Source organism: Triticum aestivum, chromosome 2B (genome assembly GCF_018294505.1).
Source record: "Triticum aestivum cultivar Chinese Spring chromosome 2B, IWGSC CS RefSeq v2.1, whole genome shotgun sequence".
Taxonomy (NCBI): domain Eukaryota; kingdom Viridiplantae; phylum Streptophyta; class Magnoliopsida; order Poales; family Poaceae; genus Triticum; species Triticum aestivum.
In genome coordinates this window covers 157,026,545-157,045,194 of record NC_057798.1, presented here as the reverse complement: position 1 = coordinate 157,045,194, position 18,650 = coordinate 157,026,545, and the positions used below count along the sequence as shown (strand labels likewise).

At 42.0% G+C, this 18,650-nt stretch overlaps 1 protein-coding gene across 2 annotated transcripts; it reads right to left on the bottom strand.

Annotated features, from left to right (window-relative positions):
- Positions 1-4,200: 4,200 nt before the first annotated feature.
- LOC123044045 (kinesin-like protein KIN-12E) lies at positions 4,201-16,444 on the bottom strand. Of its 2 annotated transcripts, XM_044466666.1 has the most exons (33): positions 15,931-16,444; positions 15,433-15,588; positions 15,262-15,345; positions 15,067-15,186; positions 14,875-14,988; positions 14,702-14,794; positions 14,436-14,596; positions 14,287-14,361; positions 13,899-13,986; positions 13,760-13,818; positions 13,604-13,667; positions 13,460-13,525; positions 13,240-13,383; positions 13,034-13,138; positions 12,672-12,907; positions 12,499-12,568; positions 12,361-12,417; positions 12,045-12,124; positions 11,515-11,572; positions 11,364-11,420; positions 10,227-11,270; positions 7,335-9,227; positions 7,154-7,261; positions 6,698-6,849; positions 6,523-6,610; positions 6,336-6,410; positions 6,011-6,247; positions 5,480-5,578; positions 5,308-5,382; positions 5,152-5,210; positions 4,947-5,058; positions 4,776-4,859; positions 4,201-4,689 (listed from the first exon to the last, which is right to left on the bottom strand). In XM_044466666.1, the coding sequence occupies exons 1-33, from the start codon at positions 16,342-16,344 to the stop codon at positions 4,534-4,536; spliced, it is 6,483 nt and encodes a 2,160-aa protein (XP_044322601.1). In that variant the 5' UTR covers positions 16,345-16,444; the 3' UTR covers positions 4,201-4,533. The 2 variants fall into 2 exon arrangements, with proteins under 2 accessions (XP_044322601.1, XP_044322602.1); XM_044466667.1 differs by lacking the exons at positions 14,702-14,794; positions 14,875-14,988; positions 15,067-15,186; ... (1 more) ...; positions 15,433-15,588; positions 15,931-16,444 and having other exon boundaries at positions 14,287-14,357.
- Between the last annotated feature and the right edge of the window lie 2,206 nt (positions 16,445-18,650).

Genomic DNA, 18,650 nt, shown 5'->3' with positions numbered 1-18,650 from the left:
TAGGTGGGAGCATAGTCATTGACGCTCTTGTCAGCAGAGTTGGGGAGGTCATTTTCTTTAGTGTTGAAGATGGACTTCCTGACGTAAGCAGTAGCGAGGGCTAGGCTCACCACACCAGAGTCTGACTCCTCAGATTCCTCCTCTTCCACATTTTCCTCGGATTCGGCTTCAGAGTCCATTTCCTTGCCAATAAATGCCCGTGCCTTCTTTAAATTGCTCTTCTTGTGAGATGAAGACTTTGAAGATTTTGATGATGAGGATTTTGAAGATTTATTCTTCTTCTTTGAGTCATCAGAATCGTCATCTTTGTACTTCTTCTTCTTTGATTCCTTTTCCCACATAGGACAATCAGACATGTAGTGATCAGGTTTCTTGCATTTGTGGCAAGTTCTCTTTTTGTAGTCACGGGACGATGAATCATCACTCCTTGAAGACTTTCCAAAGAGACCACGGCGAGAGAACTTCTGAAATTTCTTCACGAGCATTGCTAGCTCCTTGCTCAGTTCTTCAGGGTCACCAAGGCTACTACTAGAATCTTCACCTTCAAATTCAGAGACTGCCTTGGCCTTCAGCACACGTGATCTTCCAAAGCTCGGTCCATAGAGGTCTCTCTTCTCAGCAAGCTGGAACTCATGAGTGTTTAGCCTCTCGAGGATATCAGCGGGATCTAGAGACTTGTAATCATCTCGCTCTTGATTCATCAATGCAAGAGTATCGAATGAGGAATCAAGTGATCTCAGCAATTTCTTCACCACCTCATGGTCGGTGATGTCAGTGGCACCAAGTGCTTGAAGCTCATTTGAGATGTCAGTGAGGCGATCGAAGGATTGCTGAACATTTTCATTGTCGAGTCTTTTGAAGCAGTTGAAGAGATTGCGAAGAACATCAACTCGGGAGTAACATTGAGTAGAGACTCCTTCGTTGACCTTGGACAGCCTGTCCCAAATCAGCTTAGTAGTTTCCAAAGCACTCACTATGCCGTACTGTCCTTTGCTCAGATGGCCACATATGATATTCTTCGCTTGAGAATCGAGTTGCTTGAATCTCTTCACATCAGCAGCATTCACATACGGAGTGACTGAGGGAACACCATTTTCCACAACATACCAGAGATCATTATCAATTGCCTCAAGATGCATGCACATCTTGTTCTTCTATTAGGGTTAGTCCGTCCCATCGAAGGTAGGACACCTAGCTGAGACCTTGATCATTCCTGCAGTCGACATAACTAAAACTCCAGGTGGTTAAACCAAAATCACATAGAACAAGGGAGTACCTTGCTCTGATACCAATTGAAAGTGCGTTATATCGACTAGAGGGGGTGAATAGGCGATTTTTACAAATTCGTCACTGAGGAATTTCTAGGTGAAGAAATTCCTAAGCAAACGACACACTAGCAACGGAATAAGTACTCAGGTATAAGCATAACAAAGCAACAACATAGTCATGATAATGAAATGAAAACAAGCACAGAGTACAGATAGCGTGATAACAGGATAAGCAGGCTGAAGACTATGTGACTGGAGAAATTGGATTGAGAAAATAGAGAAAGTCTTTAGTCAAAGTCTTCAAACAGTAATGATCAGGTTCATCAACACATGAATGAGGAAATGAAAGGGTTGAGGAAATAGAACTAGTTGGCTTGGTGAAGACAAAGATTTGGTAGACCAGTTCCAACTGATGTGACAGTTGTACGTCTAGTTGGAGCGGCTGAGTATTTAAACTCGAGGACACACAGTCCCGGACACACAGTCCTCACCGTATTCTCCTTGAGCTAAAATCACACAGACCTCGCCCAACACTCATGGTAAGTCTTCACAGGTGACTTCTAAACCTTCACAGACTTGGTCACTCGGCAATCCACAATTCCTCTTGGATGCTCAGACCATGACGCCTAACTGTCTGGAGGATACATAGTCCTCAAAGGTAACAAGTGTCGGTTCCTCACAGGAACAATCTCTTCAACGATGCTCAATCACTTTGGGTTTGTAGGTGTTTGGGTTTGGGTTTTGGGTTTTTCCTCAGTTGATGATTTTCGCTCAAAGTCCTCGGAGGATGGGATGCTCTCAATGACAAGTGTCAGTTTCTCGCGGGGCAGCCAACCAGCTAGTGGTTGAGGGGGCGGCTATTTATAGCCTAGGGAGCAACCCGACATGATAAGACATAAATGCCCTTCAATGATACGACCGTTAGATGGGAAGATATTTTTGGACAGTTGGCGCGTAGCACATCAACGGTCGGGTATTTGAGGTTCGAATTCCTCAGGGCTATCATGTTCCTCACTGTGTAGGCAATCTACACTGGCGAATTCCTAGCTCCTCAGTCAGAACAAATTCCCCAGAGACCAGAAGATCTTCGTCTCTGTCACTGAAGAAATTGACTGAACTGATATGAGATTACCAATGGCTTCACTCGAATGGATTGGGTAGGTGTAGGATTTTGAGATGAGCATCACATCGAAATCAGTTTCCTTAGTATTACCTTGACCCCCTTTAATGATACGGTGTTTCCTATGACTCAAGAAAGAGAAAATGAAACTACGAAAACAAAAGTCTTCACGCTTCTTAATCCTCGTATGAATATCCAAGTCTTCAAGGTCACACCGATTTCTTCACTTTCAAAATCTTCAGGAGAACCAAAGTCTTCAGCTGAAGACATACATTTTTAGGGGTCGACTTTCATCGTAAATATCAAACTCCTCATCGACTTATAGAGCCTGTGTACACTCACAAACATATTAGTCCCTTAACCTATAAGTCTTCAATACACCAAAATCACTAAGGGGCACTAGATGCACTTACAGAACCCAACATAGGTTTTCCTCCAATGCTTGAGCCGGGAAAGCTTGGTCAATGCTATGACAATGCCTCCAAAGAGGAGCGCGGGCGTCGCCATTGTCAAGCATGGATTTGCCGGCGGCCATGACCATCAACTCCCCAAGGACCGACAAAGGAAGGGTACAACAGAGGTGAGGGAGCATGTCGCCGGCTAGGATTACCGCCGCCGAGAAAAATTGCATCTTATCTCCGACCGACAAACGTCGGCTCCACCGACCCCAAAGAAGGCTCCCGACGCCGACCGCGAGCATCCCACCACATGCTATGCCCCCATCGCTGCCCAACCCATGCAACCGCCCAACATGCCAGAAACAGCACCAACGTAGGGGAGAGTTGAGATGATGCCACTAACTCTAGACCTAGAGAGAGCGCTTCCAGTGAAATGATTGGCACATAGCTTCATGTCTTACAATTCAAAGCGCAAGATGGTTAGATGGGTAAAGAATTCAGGAGATTGCGCCGCGTGTATATGACCTAGTTCCACCTTGAACTCGCAAGATGAGATTGGTCAGTACAGCCATGGAGAACGGGTCTTGGGCGATGGACTTCAACCCCAACTTTGGGTCGGACACCTTGCGTGAATTTCTATCACTTTGGCAGGCGGTTAATGCTTGGGATCCATCTGATGATGAGCCGGATGAGATAACATGGTCGTGGGAGGCAAATGGGCGATTCTCAGTGAGCTCTGCGTATGCGGCTAGATTTTAGGGACGGGAGGTAATCCCAATGGCAGACCTAACATGGAAGTCGCGTGCTCCTATGCAATGCAGATTCTTCACCTGGTTGGCCATGAAAGACAGATGTTGGACCTCGGATCGTCTTGCGCGAAGAGGTCTACCTCATCAGGCCACATGCCCTTTTTTATAAGAGGAAGAAATGATCAACCATATAATGCTCACGTGTGTGTTTGCTTGGACAATTTGGGCAGCAATTTGTGTTGCGTTGGGTACACCGGATTGGATCCCCTCTCCCCAAGACTCACTGGTGGAGTGGGCCATAGACAAGCAAGGATCGAACAGTGTGAGCATGAAGGATCTACAAACCATTTTTGCGCTTACTTGGTGGGGGTTGTGGAAACATAGGAATGCCATTGTCTTTGAGGGAGCGCGGCTTTCCATCGAGCAGTTGCTAAAAAAAGTGTGTTATGAGGGTTTGGTTTGGTCCTCCACTGGACTTTTGAAAGGGAACGTAACGCCCTTCTTTAGTAGGGTAGAGAGGTGGGTCAGTGGTGAGGGTTAGCATGTACTGATAACCCTGTAAACTATGGTGAAGGCACTCTTTGCCTTTCTTTTTTAATAGTATATGATATGCACACTCATGCATATTCGAGAAAAAAAAACAATTCAAAGCGCACAAATTTATCTTCAACTCGTGCTTCCACAAATCTTTGCCTCAAGCCGTGTGCTGGGAAGTATAAAGTGCAGTTGGGTCTTCGGAGGGAGGCAGCCAAAGCCGGAACTCACCACGTGCGGATGTGGCAGTTGGCAGGTGTACATACATACAGCGCAAAATATACACAAACCACGCACACATTCACAAAATATACTCAGACCCAACAATTTTTTCCTTTGCAGCCGTCGCCATTCTGACTTAACTAGAGGTGGCGCCGCCGCTGCCGATCAACAAACACAAGCAGTGTCCGATCTGATCTGACCCGGTCCAGTTTATGTACTGCGCAGAGGCCAGCCAGGCCGTCTCAATGGTGCCTGCCGTGCCGCGGCCGCGAGCTCCCCGCGGCCGCTGCGTGGTTATTACGGGAGCGCTCGTGCCGCGCGTGGGACACCAGCATGTCCGACTGCGCCAGCCTCCTGCTGAACTCGCTGCCGGCAGAGCGCTGGCCATGGCTATCTCCCTGTAAGGGAAAAAACATTTGGTGATCAGAAAACCAAGTGCAAAGTTCTGGAGGCATGTTCGAACTTGGAAGGTAACGGTGCCCACCATTCTGACTCGGTTTGAGCCTTCTAGCAGCTCGATCGTCTCGTCCATCTCCATCATCCTCTGCTGGAGGCTGTCTTTCTCCATCTACAGCATGAACACCAAAGTTCAGTGTTGGGTAGAACAGTACTAGTATGTTTCGGAAGTTCGATCGATCAAAGTAGTTATCTGAACCTGTAGCATTTCGTTCTGGGCCTCGAGCATCTGCTCCCGCTGCTCCAGCTGTTCGACAAGCAGCTGGGTCTCCAGCAGGTCCGCCTTCCTTTGGTCCATGTCATCAAGCAAGCTTTATAGCACAGAAAAGTATCAGATATCAGGTCATTTGTGGCATGCAGGGTTGCAACTGAAGATAAAAGCATGAACAGTTAAGAGTCGTCACCTGTCTCTTTCTTGAATGAGATGGCCGAATTGCTCTTTGAGGACGTCAAGTTCCTCGTCCTGGATTAACAATGCAGATGAAGGTAGACAGAAATTTTCAGCTTGCTATATAATGGGACAATGTAAACAGACATTTGCTAGTGGAGCTGTGACCTACCTTCGCCTTCGATTGTTCGATTTGTTCCTGGGATGCTACTAACAGCTTGTGCACTTCTTCTTGGTCAAGCAAATTCTAAACATGGCAACAGCAAATCTCATGTAAGTGACCTGGTTGGTAGACAATGAGCCCTAATGCTGATTAGCTCCATAGAGGTGCTGCCGCAACTTACAGCATAGTTTGTCATGTCTAATTTGACGCCAAGTAGCTCCCTTATAACATCATGTGTCATGCTATCCACGGCTGCCAGTCTTGACGTAAGCAAGCATATCTATGAACAGAGGAGAAAATATGAGCATCACCTTTGAGGCACTTCATTCTACACTGGATATTGGATTCATATTATTTATAGTTAGAAAATTAGAAATGAACAGATAGAACACAGCTGTGTTTTCATTGTCTCCCAGTGAATGTGGGACACATTCTAGAATTAATCTAAAATGCTCTATACATATTTCATTCAAGTACATGCTTGTGTTTATGACAATAACCATGGTCTCAACAACTAGCCAGGAGATCTCTTAACCTGTAAGTGTATTTGACCATATTGTAATCTAAGGACATATGTGGTATTGGGAGACAATATTCTCTAATTAGCAGAAGCTGTACTTTTGTTAAGTCCAAAAACCGCAACAACATACATGTTGACCATTGCCCATTAATTTGCCTAAACTACGATGAAAAGACGATCAAAAAGTATGACCTGTTTCTGTTTGTCACTAAGCAACGCTTCAAGTTCTTCAATTCGCTGGCGGCCCAAAGAGATTTCTTGATCCTTCTCAGAGTTCATTTGTTGAACAATGCTAGATATGCACCTAAAAGGTGAACCAGATCCTCTTGTTCGCCCTGAAGGCTTTTCCACTTTTGTATGGACAGACTCAGAATTAGATTCATGTGAACCAAAGTTCTGTTTAGAAACCATGTGCTCCATTTCCTGATACTGTACGACAAGAATTATTAGCATATGTGTAGTGTTAGATACTTGTATAACCATGTTGGCAAATATATAACAGCTGAAGGTCTTCTACCTTCTCCTGAAACAGCAATGATTGTGCTTCTGAATGCAGGACCAGCTCAGCTATATGCTCTTTGCACTGCCTTATCTATGTACATGAAAAGGACATAGTATGAGATTATTCTAGTAAATGAAACTAAGTTAAGATTATTTGGAAACACAAAACTCCATGAATCGGGTATGATTGCTCCTGCATATACCTCCTCATCTTTACGCTTTGCTTCCATTACGAGTCCTTCAACCTTCCTTCTAGTATCTTGATGTGCAATAATCTCAGCTCGCAATCTCCTATCATAAAAATGCATTTGATTAAAATGATTATACAATTACATCTGGTTAGGTCTTTTAAGAAAAATCAGATGAATAAATTCTCACTTTTTTAGTTGGCATCTCCCTGGACACAGTTCCACATTGTCATCACATTTTGAGGCATTTTCTACAGTAAGCATCTCTTCAATTGCTTGAAATTCAGCTTCGGAATGTTTGTGCGCTTGGTAGCTCCTTACTTCCTCTTTAAGGTTGCGTACCTTCAGTAAAATCAGATATGTGATGAAACTCACCATTCGCATTAAAGCCCCATTATTCACTAATTTGCTTAATTTTGCACCAACCCTTACAAGATTACACCCTAAATGGCTCAATGTTTATCTATCATTGCAAATGAAATTTTTGGATGTATAATATTACTTAGCCATCTATCTTCTGAAAATTACTGTTGTTCCATAATCTTCGGAGCAATCATGTGTAAAATATTACATTTCTTATGCCAAATCTCAAAGAAAAATCTATCAAAACAGTGAGCACCACAAATCAGAGAAATGCGCAGCTTACCTCTTCCTCAAGAACAGTTATTGTAGATTCAAGTTCTCCAACAGAATGTTCAAGAATTGTAACCTCCTCATCTTTCTCTTCCGCGTAGATTTTACTTATCTCTGCAGCCTACAAAAGCAGGGCAAGTGAAACTTCATACAAATTGGTGGAAAGCAAAGGGCGCTAGTAACACAACACTTACTTGCCGAGCTTCAATAGCAGCAGCTTCATTCTCCTCAGCTAAAGCCATTGACATCTCAAGCTTGTCATTTAACTTGAGTATCTCTGCTTTGAGCTTTCCATTTTCATTACATAACATTTTGATATTATTACTTAGTTCTTCAATATCTGACCTAAGACGTCCCTCTTCAGAAGAATTAAGCAATATAATTTCACTCTCCAATCCCTCTATGACCTTAGCTTTGTCTTCCAACAGAGCTTCTATTTCACCGGTCTTCACAGTTTCCTCTTCCAGCATCACTCTCAGATCATTGTTCTCCTTCGATAGCGCAGATGATGAAACTTGAGATTGCTCTAACTCTGATCTTAAAATAATGAGTGCAGCACCATTTTCAGCCAGTTCTTCCACTAGTGTCTTCTGTTTTGCCAACATGTCTTCTGTCTCAGAATTTTTAATCTCAAGTTCTCGTTGAACCTTTCTAAGGGCATTCGACACTTCATCAGCTTTATCTTTCATGTCCTTCGCATATGAGGTAGACTCTTGCAATAATTTTAAGTCAAAAGACAATCCTTCAGCGATATCACTTTTCCTGTCAAAGTCTCTTCTTAGTGATGCGTACTCTGTACTGTGGCCAGCCTGAGAATCACCATTCCATAAGCATATTTTCTGACGTGTCAAAGCTTTCTTCTCAATACTACTAATGTCATTAAGGAGTCTGCTAAGCAAAGGTGCATTCTGAGAACCTTCTTGATCAGATAGTAACAGATAACCAAAAAAATCTATAGCAAAAATCAAATTATCTTGCACCTTATTCAGAACAGTAACAAACTGCTTCTCATTTTCTGTTCCATCCCCCATAATGTCTTCTTTATTGATAAATTTAGACAGTGGAATCATTAACTGCGCCAAATGATGCTTGAGACACTGAACATCATTCAAAAGAGCAGTATTGTCTTCCTCTCCTGAGTGATCAAATATGCTTTCCTTGCATTGCTGTGGAACAGCTGAGTGTATTTGTTCACTATCTAATCTTGCAAGTGCAGCAAGAGGGTTTGCATAACTTTGTTCATCGCAAGCAACACCTGGATATGTCTCTGCATTCTTAATGCAGGACACTTTGTTGACCAAAATATCCCACTTTTGAGCAATACTGAAAATTATGTCCTTAATAACAGCCATATCGTATGCACTGTCTGCATCAAAAACTTCCAGTTCAGCAGCACTGCCCATTGGAACTACATGTATGGATGACGTGTCCTTTCCTTCATCCACCATATCTGTTATAGATATAATATGCTTCCTAGAGTTGTCAGGAATTGCTTGAGTTTCATGAAGAAACATAGTATTGCTGCCACCCAGGTCACATGAATCAACTTGTTGACACATGCATGTATAAGCATTCACATTAAGGTGATGGAGCTGCTGAACTAAAGAACTGCCTCTTTCTTCTAAAAGTGATTCAATGTTTACCAGATAAGATCTTGAATCACTTATCCACCTCTTTAAGTCCTGCCCAATATTAATAATTTCAGAGCAAAGTTCAAAGAGTTCCATTGTAGCAATCCTTTGCAAATGGTGAAAAGATCCCTTCATTAGAGTAGCAATGTTTGTCATCTCGTTGGTACATTCATTCATCTGCTGATTTAATTTGCTGTAACTCTGTGCTGTACAAAAACTTGACGCTTCAACCTCCTGCAACTCATTGACCAGAGAACTTTTCTCCGCCAATAAAGATTCCACTGCTTGGCTGCAATTATCTCTGTCAAGCTTTAACTCCTCATTGGCCTTCAACAAAGCCGAGAGCATAAGGTCGGCCTCTTTCATGGTTTCTTGAGCATCCTCGAAATTTGAAAATAAGGCCAAAACCTTATTTGACTTATCCTCGACGAGACATAATACATCGTCGAGCTTTGACTACAAGGTATTGGAAAAAAATCGTATTATCAGTCATATTGTTTATAACCCAGAAGAAACTCGTTAACAAGAAAAGCATGGAGAATGCCATGACATATCCATGGTATGCATATAAAATTTCTTGTATCTGGACTGATTCCAGAGGTTATGTTCCATGTAATATTCATTTTGTATCTTGATAGCTGATAAGGATGATAATCAACTTCTACTGATTTAGAAATGTCTGAACAAATTGCACAGATTTCTGTGTGGGGCATTTGATCTCATGGGATGATCACAAAACCAAATGTGAGATATGATGAGTGTATCTGGTTAGAATAATTAAACTTTGATACAACACATCTCCATGAAGCACAATCATTACCCTGTACATGATCATAAGATAATTTCCTGAATTTTTTTATTCAAATATATTTCAGTGTAGATCTAGAATTCTACTCCCTTCGTCCCATAATGTAAGGCCTTTTTTGGCACTAGTGTAGTGTCAAAAAACGTGTCTTACATTATGGGACAGAGGGAGTGTATATTTAAGAAACAAAGTTTGCGACTTAGTAGGTAAATAAAGGAAAACATCAGTAGCGGTGCAGAAGCTCCCTGCTAAACATCAGTTTTGCTATTCGCAAGTCAAAATATGCAAAATAGAGTAATTGACTGTCCAGGTAATGTGTACTTCGCAAATAGTTACAGTAAAGGCGGTCATGAGAACAGGTAAGTTTGACAATGGACTCAGTAAGTTTTATGATGAGCAACTAACATTGAAATTTTAAAGTACAGTCTTGCTTATTTGGAATCAAATGATATACTGGTCCTTCATATTCTTGACGGAAAAAGTACAGTCTTGCCTACTTGATTTCACTAATGAGGAAAATCCTGGTGAGTTATCTCCTGTTTTAGCTACAATATGAAGCTGTCTACACAAATAGTATCATGGACTATCTTCACTTCATATCAGGTGCATTCATCCGTACAGTGTATGTAACTACAGTAAAGACTGCATACCTGGTAGTCTGGATTAGCTTTATTAACTGCTGATCCATCTTCACTATGAGTCCGCTGTGCACTCATGTCATTCAAGCTGTCAAGGAATAGAGGTTCATCACGAGAATGCTCTACTGCTTCTGACAAGTCACAATTTTTCCGTTCCACATTGCAATCCTTTTGGTTTACTCGTCTTTGTGCTTCCTGAGAACTTTCATCATTATATAATTGCTGAGCTTCAGTGATAGCAAGTGTTGCACCTCTTAAGATGTGCAACTTTTCTTTCACTTCCCTGCCCATTCGCTGTGCATCTTCTAGCTCAATTTGAAGCCTGAAGATTATTTTTTCCTTTTCAATGCTAACTTTCATAGCCTTCTCCACATGTTCGCTGACAGAATTATTGCTGTAAGGAAATGAACTAATCATATTATCAATATTCTGATATGCATCGTCTAGTGATCTGCAGCCATCTGTCAAGAAGCTTGTTAGATCAACTATTGCAACCTCCCATTCCTCAGATAAAGAGGCAATTTCTACATCTTTGGCCACAATGATCTCTGCAAGCCTGGTACTTTCTTCAGCCATAATAACTAGCTTCTCTTTGAGCTCTTGATTTATGCTTTTAATGTGCGCCAACTCGGCCTGTAACGTCTGTTTGCTTGAGCCCATTATTTCAGTCTCTTGATGACATAATGAAGTCTCACCATGCAAACATATACCCATATTTGGTACGTTTTCATGTATTTGATCCATCTCATCCTGCTGTAATTGCAATGTCTCTTCATCTTCTACGTGTCCACTAAGAATAGTGTCTTTGTCAAGTACATTATGTGAAGATCCAACAGCCAAGGTGTAGCACTGAGACACTTCATCACTACACTCTGGCACTTTTGTAGAATCATTCAAATCACATCTTTCTGAATCGAAGTGATACAAATGAGAACAGGATTCCTGGTGTCCACTAGCAATTTCTGAAGGAAGGTTGAGTTGAACTGATTCCGTAATATTAGTTGTCATTCCAGCACCATTGGGCGTTAAACATGAAAAGTTCCATCCCACTGGATCCTGATATAAAGTTCAAACAAGAAAATAACAGAAAATAGTTAAAGTGAATATCTAGTTACTGGGTATAAATCAAAAGTGTGCAAAAAATCTCACAGGTTGCATCTGACTGATCTCTGGAATCCCACAATTCTTCTCTGCCGTTGGAGCAACCTGAATGGTGATGTGCATCCAAACACTGTATGTAATTCTGGACGCAACAAATAGCATAAAGAATTGCTGGTGGCTACAAAAATTGCAGACGTACTTGGTGCGTGCTAGACATCTGGTATTGTTTCAGTTCACAGCGCAGCTTATTTACTTCACTGCAAACAGCATGAATAATCATAACCATCAATTACCAAGATACCCAAAGCAAGCAGACATAACGTGAGTAACAATAAGTATCAAAAGCCGATCCTGATAATTATGAAGTATACATAGATGAAGGAAAAAAACAATCAGACCCAGGGTAATTAATGACACTGCCAATTGAATACATCGGGATTTCATTACAGATGGAGGCGAGGAAAAGTTTCACATAAAGTTACTTTAACGAAATTTACCACTGTGCACTTTCTAGATTTCACAGAAATGTGAGAATGTGAAAATATGCAGCTCCATTCACTTTCTCACCATGGAAGAGTTAAATCATTATCGTCTTCTAGAACTCAAATGTCTTTACTCAGTCAAGAGTATCATACAATGCATGTTTTGCGAAGAAAGTGTTCCTAGCACATCATTGTTATTGTAAATGTAAATATGCATTGAGATAATAAGATTTAGTTGAAAACTTACCGTGCAAGCAAAACATTATTTTCTAAGCATGCATCCAGCTCCTTCCTGCAATTGTCTAGATCCTTGACAATCTCGTCACCCTAAATGCATTGCATCGCACATCAACCACTTGCAAAAATTCAGGTTATTCTTCAGTATTACATTTGGGACATGTGGTTAATCAAGTTTAACTTCCCTTATATTAGATAAGATGTGACAATATTGTTTACTGTTAATTTAGTCTAAGGTTTTGACCGTCTTCTGAAACAGAAGAAAAATAACCATAGCCATGTGGTAAGTACTTTCGGAAGTAAAATTATATCAAGTGAGAACACACCTGTGCTTCTAAATTCCTAGGAGGTGCTGCATACTTCTGCTCAAGAATATGAAGGAACTACACATATAACAAAGATAAGAGTGTGTCACTGGAGAAAATGAGATCGAGCAAAAGGGAGTTCAGGGAGAACAAGCATACATGATTACGCAAAAGAGATATCTCCGTTAATAACATCTCTCTTTCCCTTTGCTTGTGGAAGTTCTGAAGCCTATATATGAGTACATCAGAATAAGCTATCACCAATTTATTCATGTAAGCGAAATAGACGAAGTGTGCAAATTTGTCCGGGCTCAAAGTAAATTGAAACTTACGTTCTAACTTGCTCGATTAATCTCTTGTTTTCAAAAGCAAACTGAGTCAGTTGAGGATTTTCGTCGAATTGTTTTTGCAGTAGCTGAATCTCTTGGGACATTGCAGCATTTTCTTCAACCATATAGCCATCCGATGGCACTAGATCATCAGCTAACATATGCAATCTTTTTAATTTTTCGTCACGAAGTTTCAGCATCATTCTCAAGCGTTGGGAATCAGATTCCTTCAGGTCAACCTTCCAAAACAGAAAGCTGGTGCCGCTCAGTATTTTAAAACACAAATAGTTGCTATAATAAGAAATTATTAGGTTCTGTGTTTTGAAGGATATAAAATATCCTAGAACTATCTGCAATAGAATTACCAGACGATTCAAATGCTTTATTTCAGCTTCCAGCTTCCTGATATCCACCTCAGCTAGTTTCTCTCTCCTAAGGCTCCCAACAAGAACATCTTCCAGATGGATAACCTGATATTAGATATATATGTATAAATAATTGGCTGCAACTTGCAAGTAATTTATAGTGCACCATTATGTATTTTCCAATGAAGTAAATCATGCTATATGACCTTTTGCTTTAGAAGACTCAGGTCACAGCTTGATTGATGATCTTCAGCTAAAGTATTGTATTCTCTATCAGAGCCTGAATTTAGCAGGAGAAAGCTAGGCGATCCAGGGGCATTTTGCTGCTTCCTCAAGCATGTCAATTGATCCTGGTAAACATAATTAAATAACTTAACTAGAAAGCACTTCTATAATCAAGAAGAGAGTTGTCATGATAAAGCTTACCTTTAATTCTTCTATCTGCCTTTGTAAAGCCATAACATCACCTGAAGCATCTTCATTTACTTTTGCCTAGCACAACAGAAGAATCCCCAAATGAGTCGACACGATAAACTTTGTATATAAAAATTTCAACATGCTTAGAATTACATTGTTTTGAATCAACTTCGCGCGCTGAGCAAACTTCAAGGTACTCAGTGTCTCATTGGAGGAACTGCAATAGTGTAATTCATTTACGTGTTAAGCATACTGTTAGGATCTAGAAAACAAACCGAATACAAGAATAAAGGTGCACAATATCGGTACCAAATAGACGGGCTGATGTTGGCAACAATTGTTGTTTTAGAGTTTCCTCCAAGGGAATCCTAGAGAAGATGATACAATGAGCCAGAGAAGACAATGGACATAAACCGAAAGAAGACTCAAACTCATTGTGAATTTGAACCTGGAGGAGAAATGTAAGCCTTGAGTCTCTATAAGGCACATGGCGGCTTTTTCCATTTGCGACATCCACTAGAGTCATGATAACAAGCCTGAAATGGTATAGCTGGATTATCACTATGAACAGTACTTCTTCAAAGAAATTGTCAATTTGATACTCAAATACATTCTATGCTAATATAACAAAGAACCTTGTAATGAATGCTAGAAGACATTATGAACTTCCGCAAATGTTTCATTTAAAAAAAGGGATACCACCACCAAACTATAACATTTTCACAACTGAATACAAAATGTGTAACACAAATGTGGTTATTTTCATATGTTGCAAGACAAAATATGAATATGAACTGTGTCAAAATTCATGAATCTTGTCTGAGAGCAATAGGTACCCAAGAGTTGACAAGGATCTGTTAATGTTCGCAGCTTCTTTCAAGCGGTCTCCTTCAGCGCCCGAGCTTTTCTGCCTAGTTTGAATTCAGTTAGTATTTGTGAAGGCAAGAAAAGGTTGTCAACTTGTCACCTTTATTCTGGAACTCACCTCTCAGAACCAGCAAGATCAACCAAATTCAAACGCCCAAAGCGGAGGTGCGTCATTGAATCCCTTTCCCAGTGACTCTCAATGACGCAAGTGAAGACGCTATGTGAACGGCTGCTCTCACTATTCATATTTGTAGCTGCCATTTTCCTATTTGCAACCCCCTAAAAGAAAATTGCAAAAAAAAAACATTAATGTAAGTTAGCACATGCTCGTTTTAGAACCTCAGATCCAATGCAACATGGAATGAACAGACAGTATTCTTTCACCTGTAATAATAACAACATAACATCTTTAACAGATGACACATAACACTCCATTAGGTTCTCAACATATACACCTTTCTTTATATCTTCACGGATCTACAAAAGACAGAACAAATGTAAGATATCACATTCTGTTCATGCATTATCAATTCTCAAGTACTACCTCTGTAAACTACCTGAAGATTAGTTGATGATGGTTCAAGTAGATCAGTTATCTGCTCATTGTATATCTCCAGAAAAGAGCATTTGCAGATGTACTTCAATTTGTCCTCTCTTCGCCTTTCCTCTTCCTTCACATAATATATGATTTAGGTCTGTCTATTAGCAAGCATTCACCAAAGTACTAGCCTGGCATAAAAACACCTCACCTCCTTTATCCGAGCAAATAGATACTCGAAAATACGAGGCGTCAAACCAGAATCATTGCTAAGTTCATTGCCATCCTTACTAAGCTCTCCCATCATTGTGTAAGTTTTGCCACTCCCTGTCTGTAAAAATCATATGTAGCACTATATGTCAGATGAATTCTTCTGCAGGATAAAAAATGTGCATATTAGTGTTACCTGGCCATAGGCAAACAAACAGCCGTTGTATCCAGACATGCAGTTCTCCACCATTGGTAGACCAACTACCCTAAACAGCTTTTCCTGAAATCGTTGTAGAGAATATTTCTTAGGCTAAAGGATGACTTACTTGGAAAGAAATCTAAGTTAGTTGCAATACACAAGACATGCCTGTGATATTGTTTCACATGCGACATGATCAAACGTGAACATCGTTTCAGGGTGTCCTGTCCAGCTCAATGTCTTTGAGCTATCCTGTATCAAACATCTTTTTTGACCATACGCGGTGCTCTCGGCGGCACTGATTGGCCTTAATCGTACCAAAACCTGTAAATCACACCAACATTTAGATTTCTCAAAGAAACGGCACCATCATTTAGCCCCATTAGCTTCAGAACAACGGCACCTTACACAAACGAAAAATAAAATCAGCAATGGTATTAACAATTAAATCACAATTGGTACTGTAAACATGATGGTGGATAACATTACACGATTTGGTCATTTCGACGACACGCAATAAGGAAATACTTAGGTAATCATATAATCCATTTTTTTGTGATGTTTGCTAATTTATTAATTGGACACGGGATGTTCATGTACGTATGTATCATTGGCTCACTGCAGCATTTCACTTTGTGCAACCCTTTAATTTACAGAAACACCAACCTGTACATTGCGGTCCATCCAGAAGGCGGGGTCCTCATCGAGCTCAAAATGAGGCACCTCCACGGGCACCTCCGTGCCCGCCAGATCCCTCAGATCAAACACCCTCTTCGCGGCCCCGCCAATCGAGGAGCTCCGATCCCTGGCCCCAGACGCCGCCGCGCAGGCCCTGGGGGTGCCCGCCAGCGACTTGGGCGTCCCCGGCGCGGACCGCGGGTTCCTGCCCGGGTCAGCGATGGCCGCGAGGGGCGACCGCGGGGGCAGCGAGAAGGGCGGGCCGGCCGCGGAGGGGGAGGACGAGGAGGGCGCGGCCGCGAGGTCGTCGTTCTCGTTGGGCTCCGGCGCGGCGCGGCGGGAGGCGCGGGTCGTGGACGCGCGCCGGCTGCTGCCGCCGCCGCCGCCGCCTGTGGCGGACATGGCGGGGGAGGGTGCGGGTGGAGCGGGAGGTGGAGTGAGGTGGCGTGGAGCTCAGCTCGGGTGGAGGGGAGTGAGGGGGGAGCGGAGTGGTAGCGGAGACTAGTAATGGCCAACGGGGTCTGCCCTGCTGTTGGGGGTTCTCCACTCGATTTCAAATTTTGAACTGGGTTTGCGTTGCGAGGAGGCCAGGGGTGGATGGATCTGAGTATCTGACTGAGCAACTGATGAGTCATCATTTGACTGATGGGCCTTTCGGCGGCTCCTGTCATTAAATTAAGAACTGATCAATAATTAGGAAAGTAGTTTTCCCTTCCCTCAAAAAAAAGGAAAGTAGTTTTCCTTGTGTAGGCTACGGGAGCACCTAAGCTCATTTGCTCCATGAGTTCCCCAGCCGTTGGATCTGAGATCCAAATGCCACATAACAGTGAATACAACTTGAGGAGTCTGATAATTACATCCAGATCGAGTGTATCCTCGTATGCCCTTTGGATCTCAGCACTTGAGGTTAGGTGCTCCTGTAGCACCAAATATTTTCCTGTGTAGACTTTGTGATTAAAACTTAAAATTCAAGACAAACAATTACTCAATTAGCTTTCAAGTTCCAACAGTTACATCCCTGTTTGCTTTAAAGTCAGGCACCTTTTGCAACAAATGAATTTTACAGGAATTTCAAAGAAATGGTATCTTATAGGAAAATCTTCCTATGTGCCCTTTGATAGAATCAAATTTGCTAAAGTGCATTTGGATGAGAATTAATTTAGCACATCTAACTCCCTAATCGCACGATTTAAAGCTCCAAGATTCACCTTTTCGCGAGCGGCTCAGTCTGCCGTTGTCTATCCACGTCTGCAACTTTCACACAGATGTATATTTTTGTTGGGATGACCAAAGTTTTCCATCATTTTGTCGTGTACTTTAGCACCACTACCTCACCTTTGTATGTTTCTACTCTACTGCTTCGGACCACGAGTCTAATACCTTTGGATGTGTTCACGATGACCTGTTGCGTCAATTGGTGCAGAGACCAACTGCAGCCTGCAAGTTAAATGAATTATATGAAACATAAAACGGAAGTCAATAGAACTATTTGAAGAGATCAACTAACCAACTACGACTAGAAGTTAAATGAACTATTTGAAACATAAAATGTAAGTTAAGTCTAACTGTGTGAAGAGACCAACTACAGTCATGAACGCAAAGACCAATTGTAGCCAAGAAGAGAAACAACTAATATAACGAATTTTCTTGTTAACTATTTCAAGAATGTTTACCGTGAATGGACCGCAAGCCTTCCAACTGGGTTGGGGACCATAAAACTCAAACTTCATCTATTCCGGGTACGCACATTTGGTTTGTTGGTCAGTTGTTGTGTCTGGTTATGCCGGGCACATCCATGTGATGACCGTGGGGTCAGATATTCATGGATCTCACTCGGCTATCCCTCTTAGAGGATGGCTGGTAATGGTCCCGGTGCGTAGCCCGTGCCCTGCACACACGATATTGGTTTGCTGGTCTGCCATTGTGTTTGGTGCATTAGATATTCTGATCTGATGGTCTAGCCAGACGGGATGCTTTGGAATGTCTTTCTGGACTTTCAAAACTAACTTTGTGAAGTCATCAATACAAATGAGACAGAGATGAAATCTGCCTCGCGTCCATGAACTTCCTAGTTACCCAGAAATTTATATCATTTTACATATTATCATACCACTTCTTTTGGACGATGCGGTCTGTCCAGATAGAGTGATTTGGCCCGTCTGCTCGACCTTTGTGCATGCCCGAATAGTGTAGTTTGGAATTTCTTCCAAGCCTCTGGACTCTGCGGTTGGATGTTCTTGTTAATCAGGCTCTCCCCTGGTCTGTGTGCTTTTGGTTGGGGTGCACGATTGCGATGGTTCGGGTCATTAGTCGATTTGTTTGTTGTCATTACAGTTGATTTGTTTGCTTGTCGGGTAAATTCCACGATCACAGTCGGCACATGGTTTGCTTTGTTGTGCAAGGCACCCCCGAAGAATGTTTGTATGGGGTCGCAGAGATCCTGAAGAATGTCTTGTGCAGCCTTTGCCATAAAACACACGTGTTCTCTGATCGTACCCTTGATGCATTCTAAAAAGGCGAACAACTTTCCAAGGCGTACCATTCGGCAATGCCGACTAAACACATGTTGGTGTCCGAAAACATGATTGAATCCACGGCACACGAATACAACATCCTCACTCGACTCATGCAAGACAGGCATCCCAAACTCGAAATCTGGCAAGAGAGGCCGGCCAAACACGCAAAAGGTACGCCACGTTTCGGCCGAC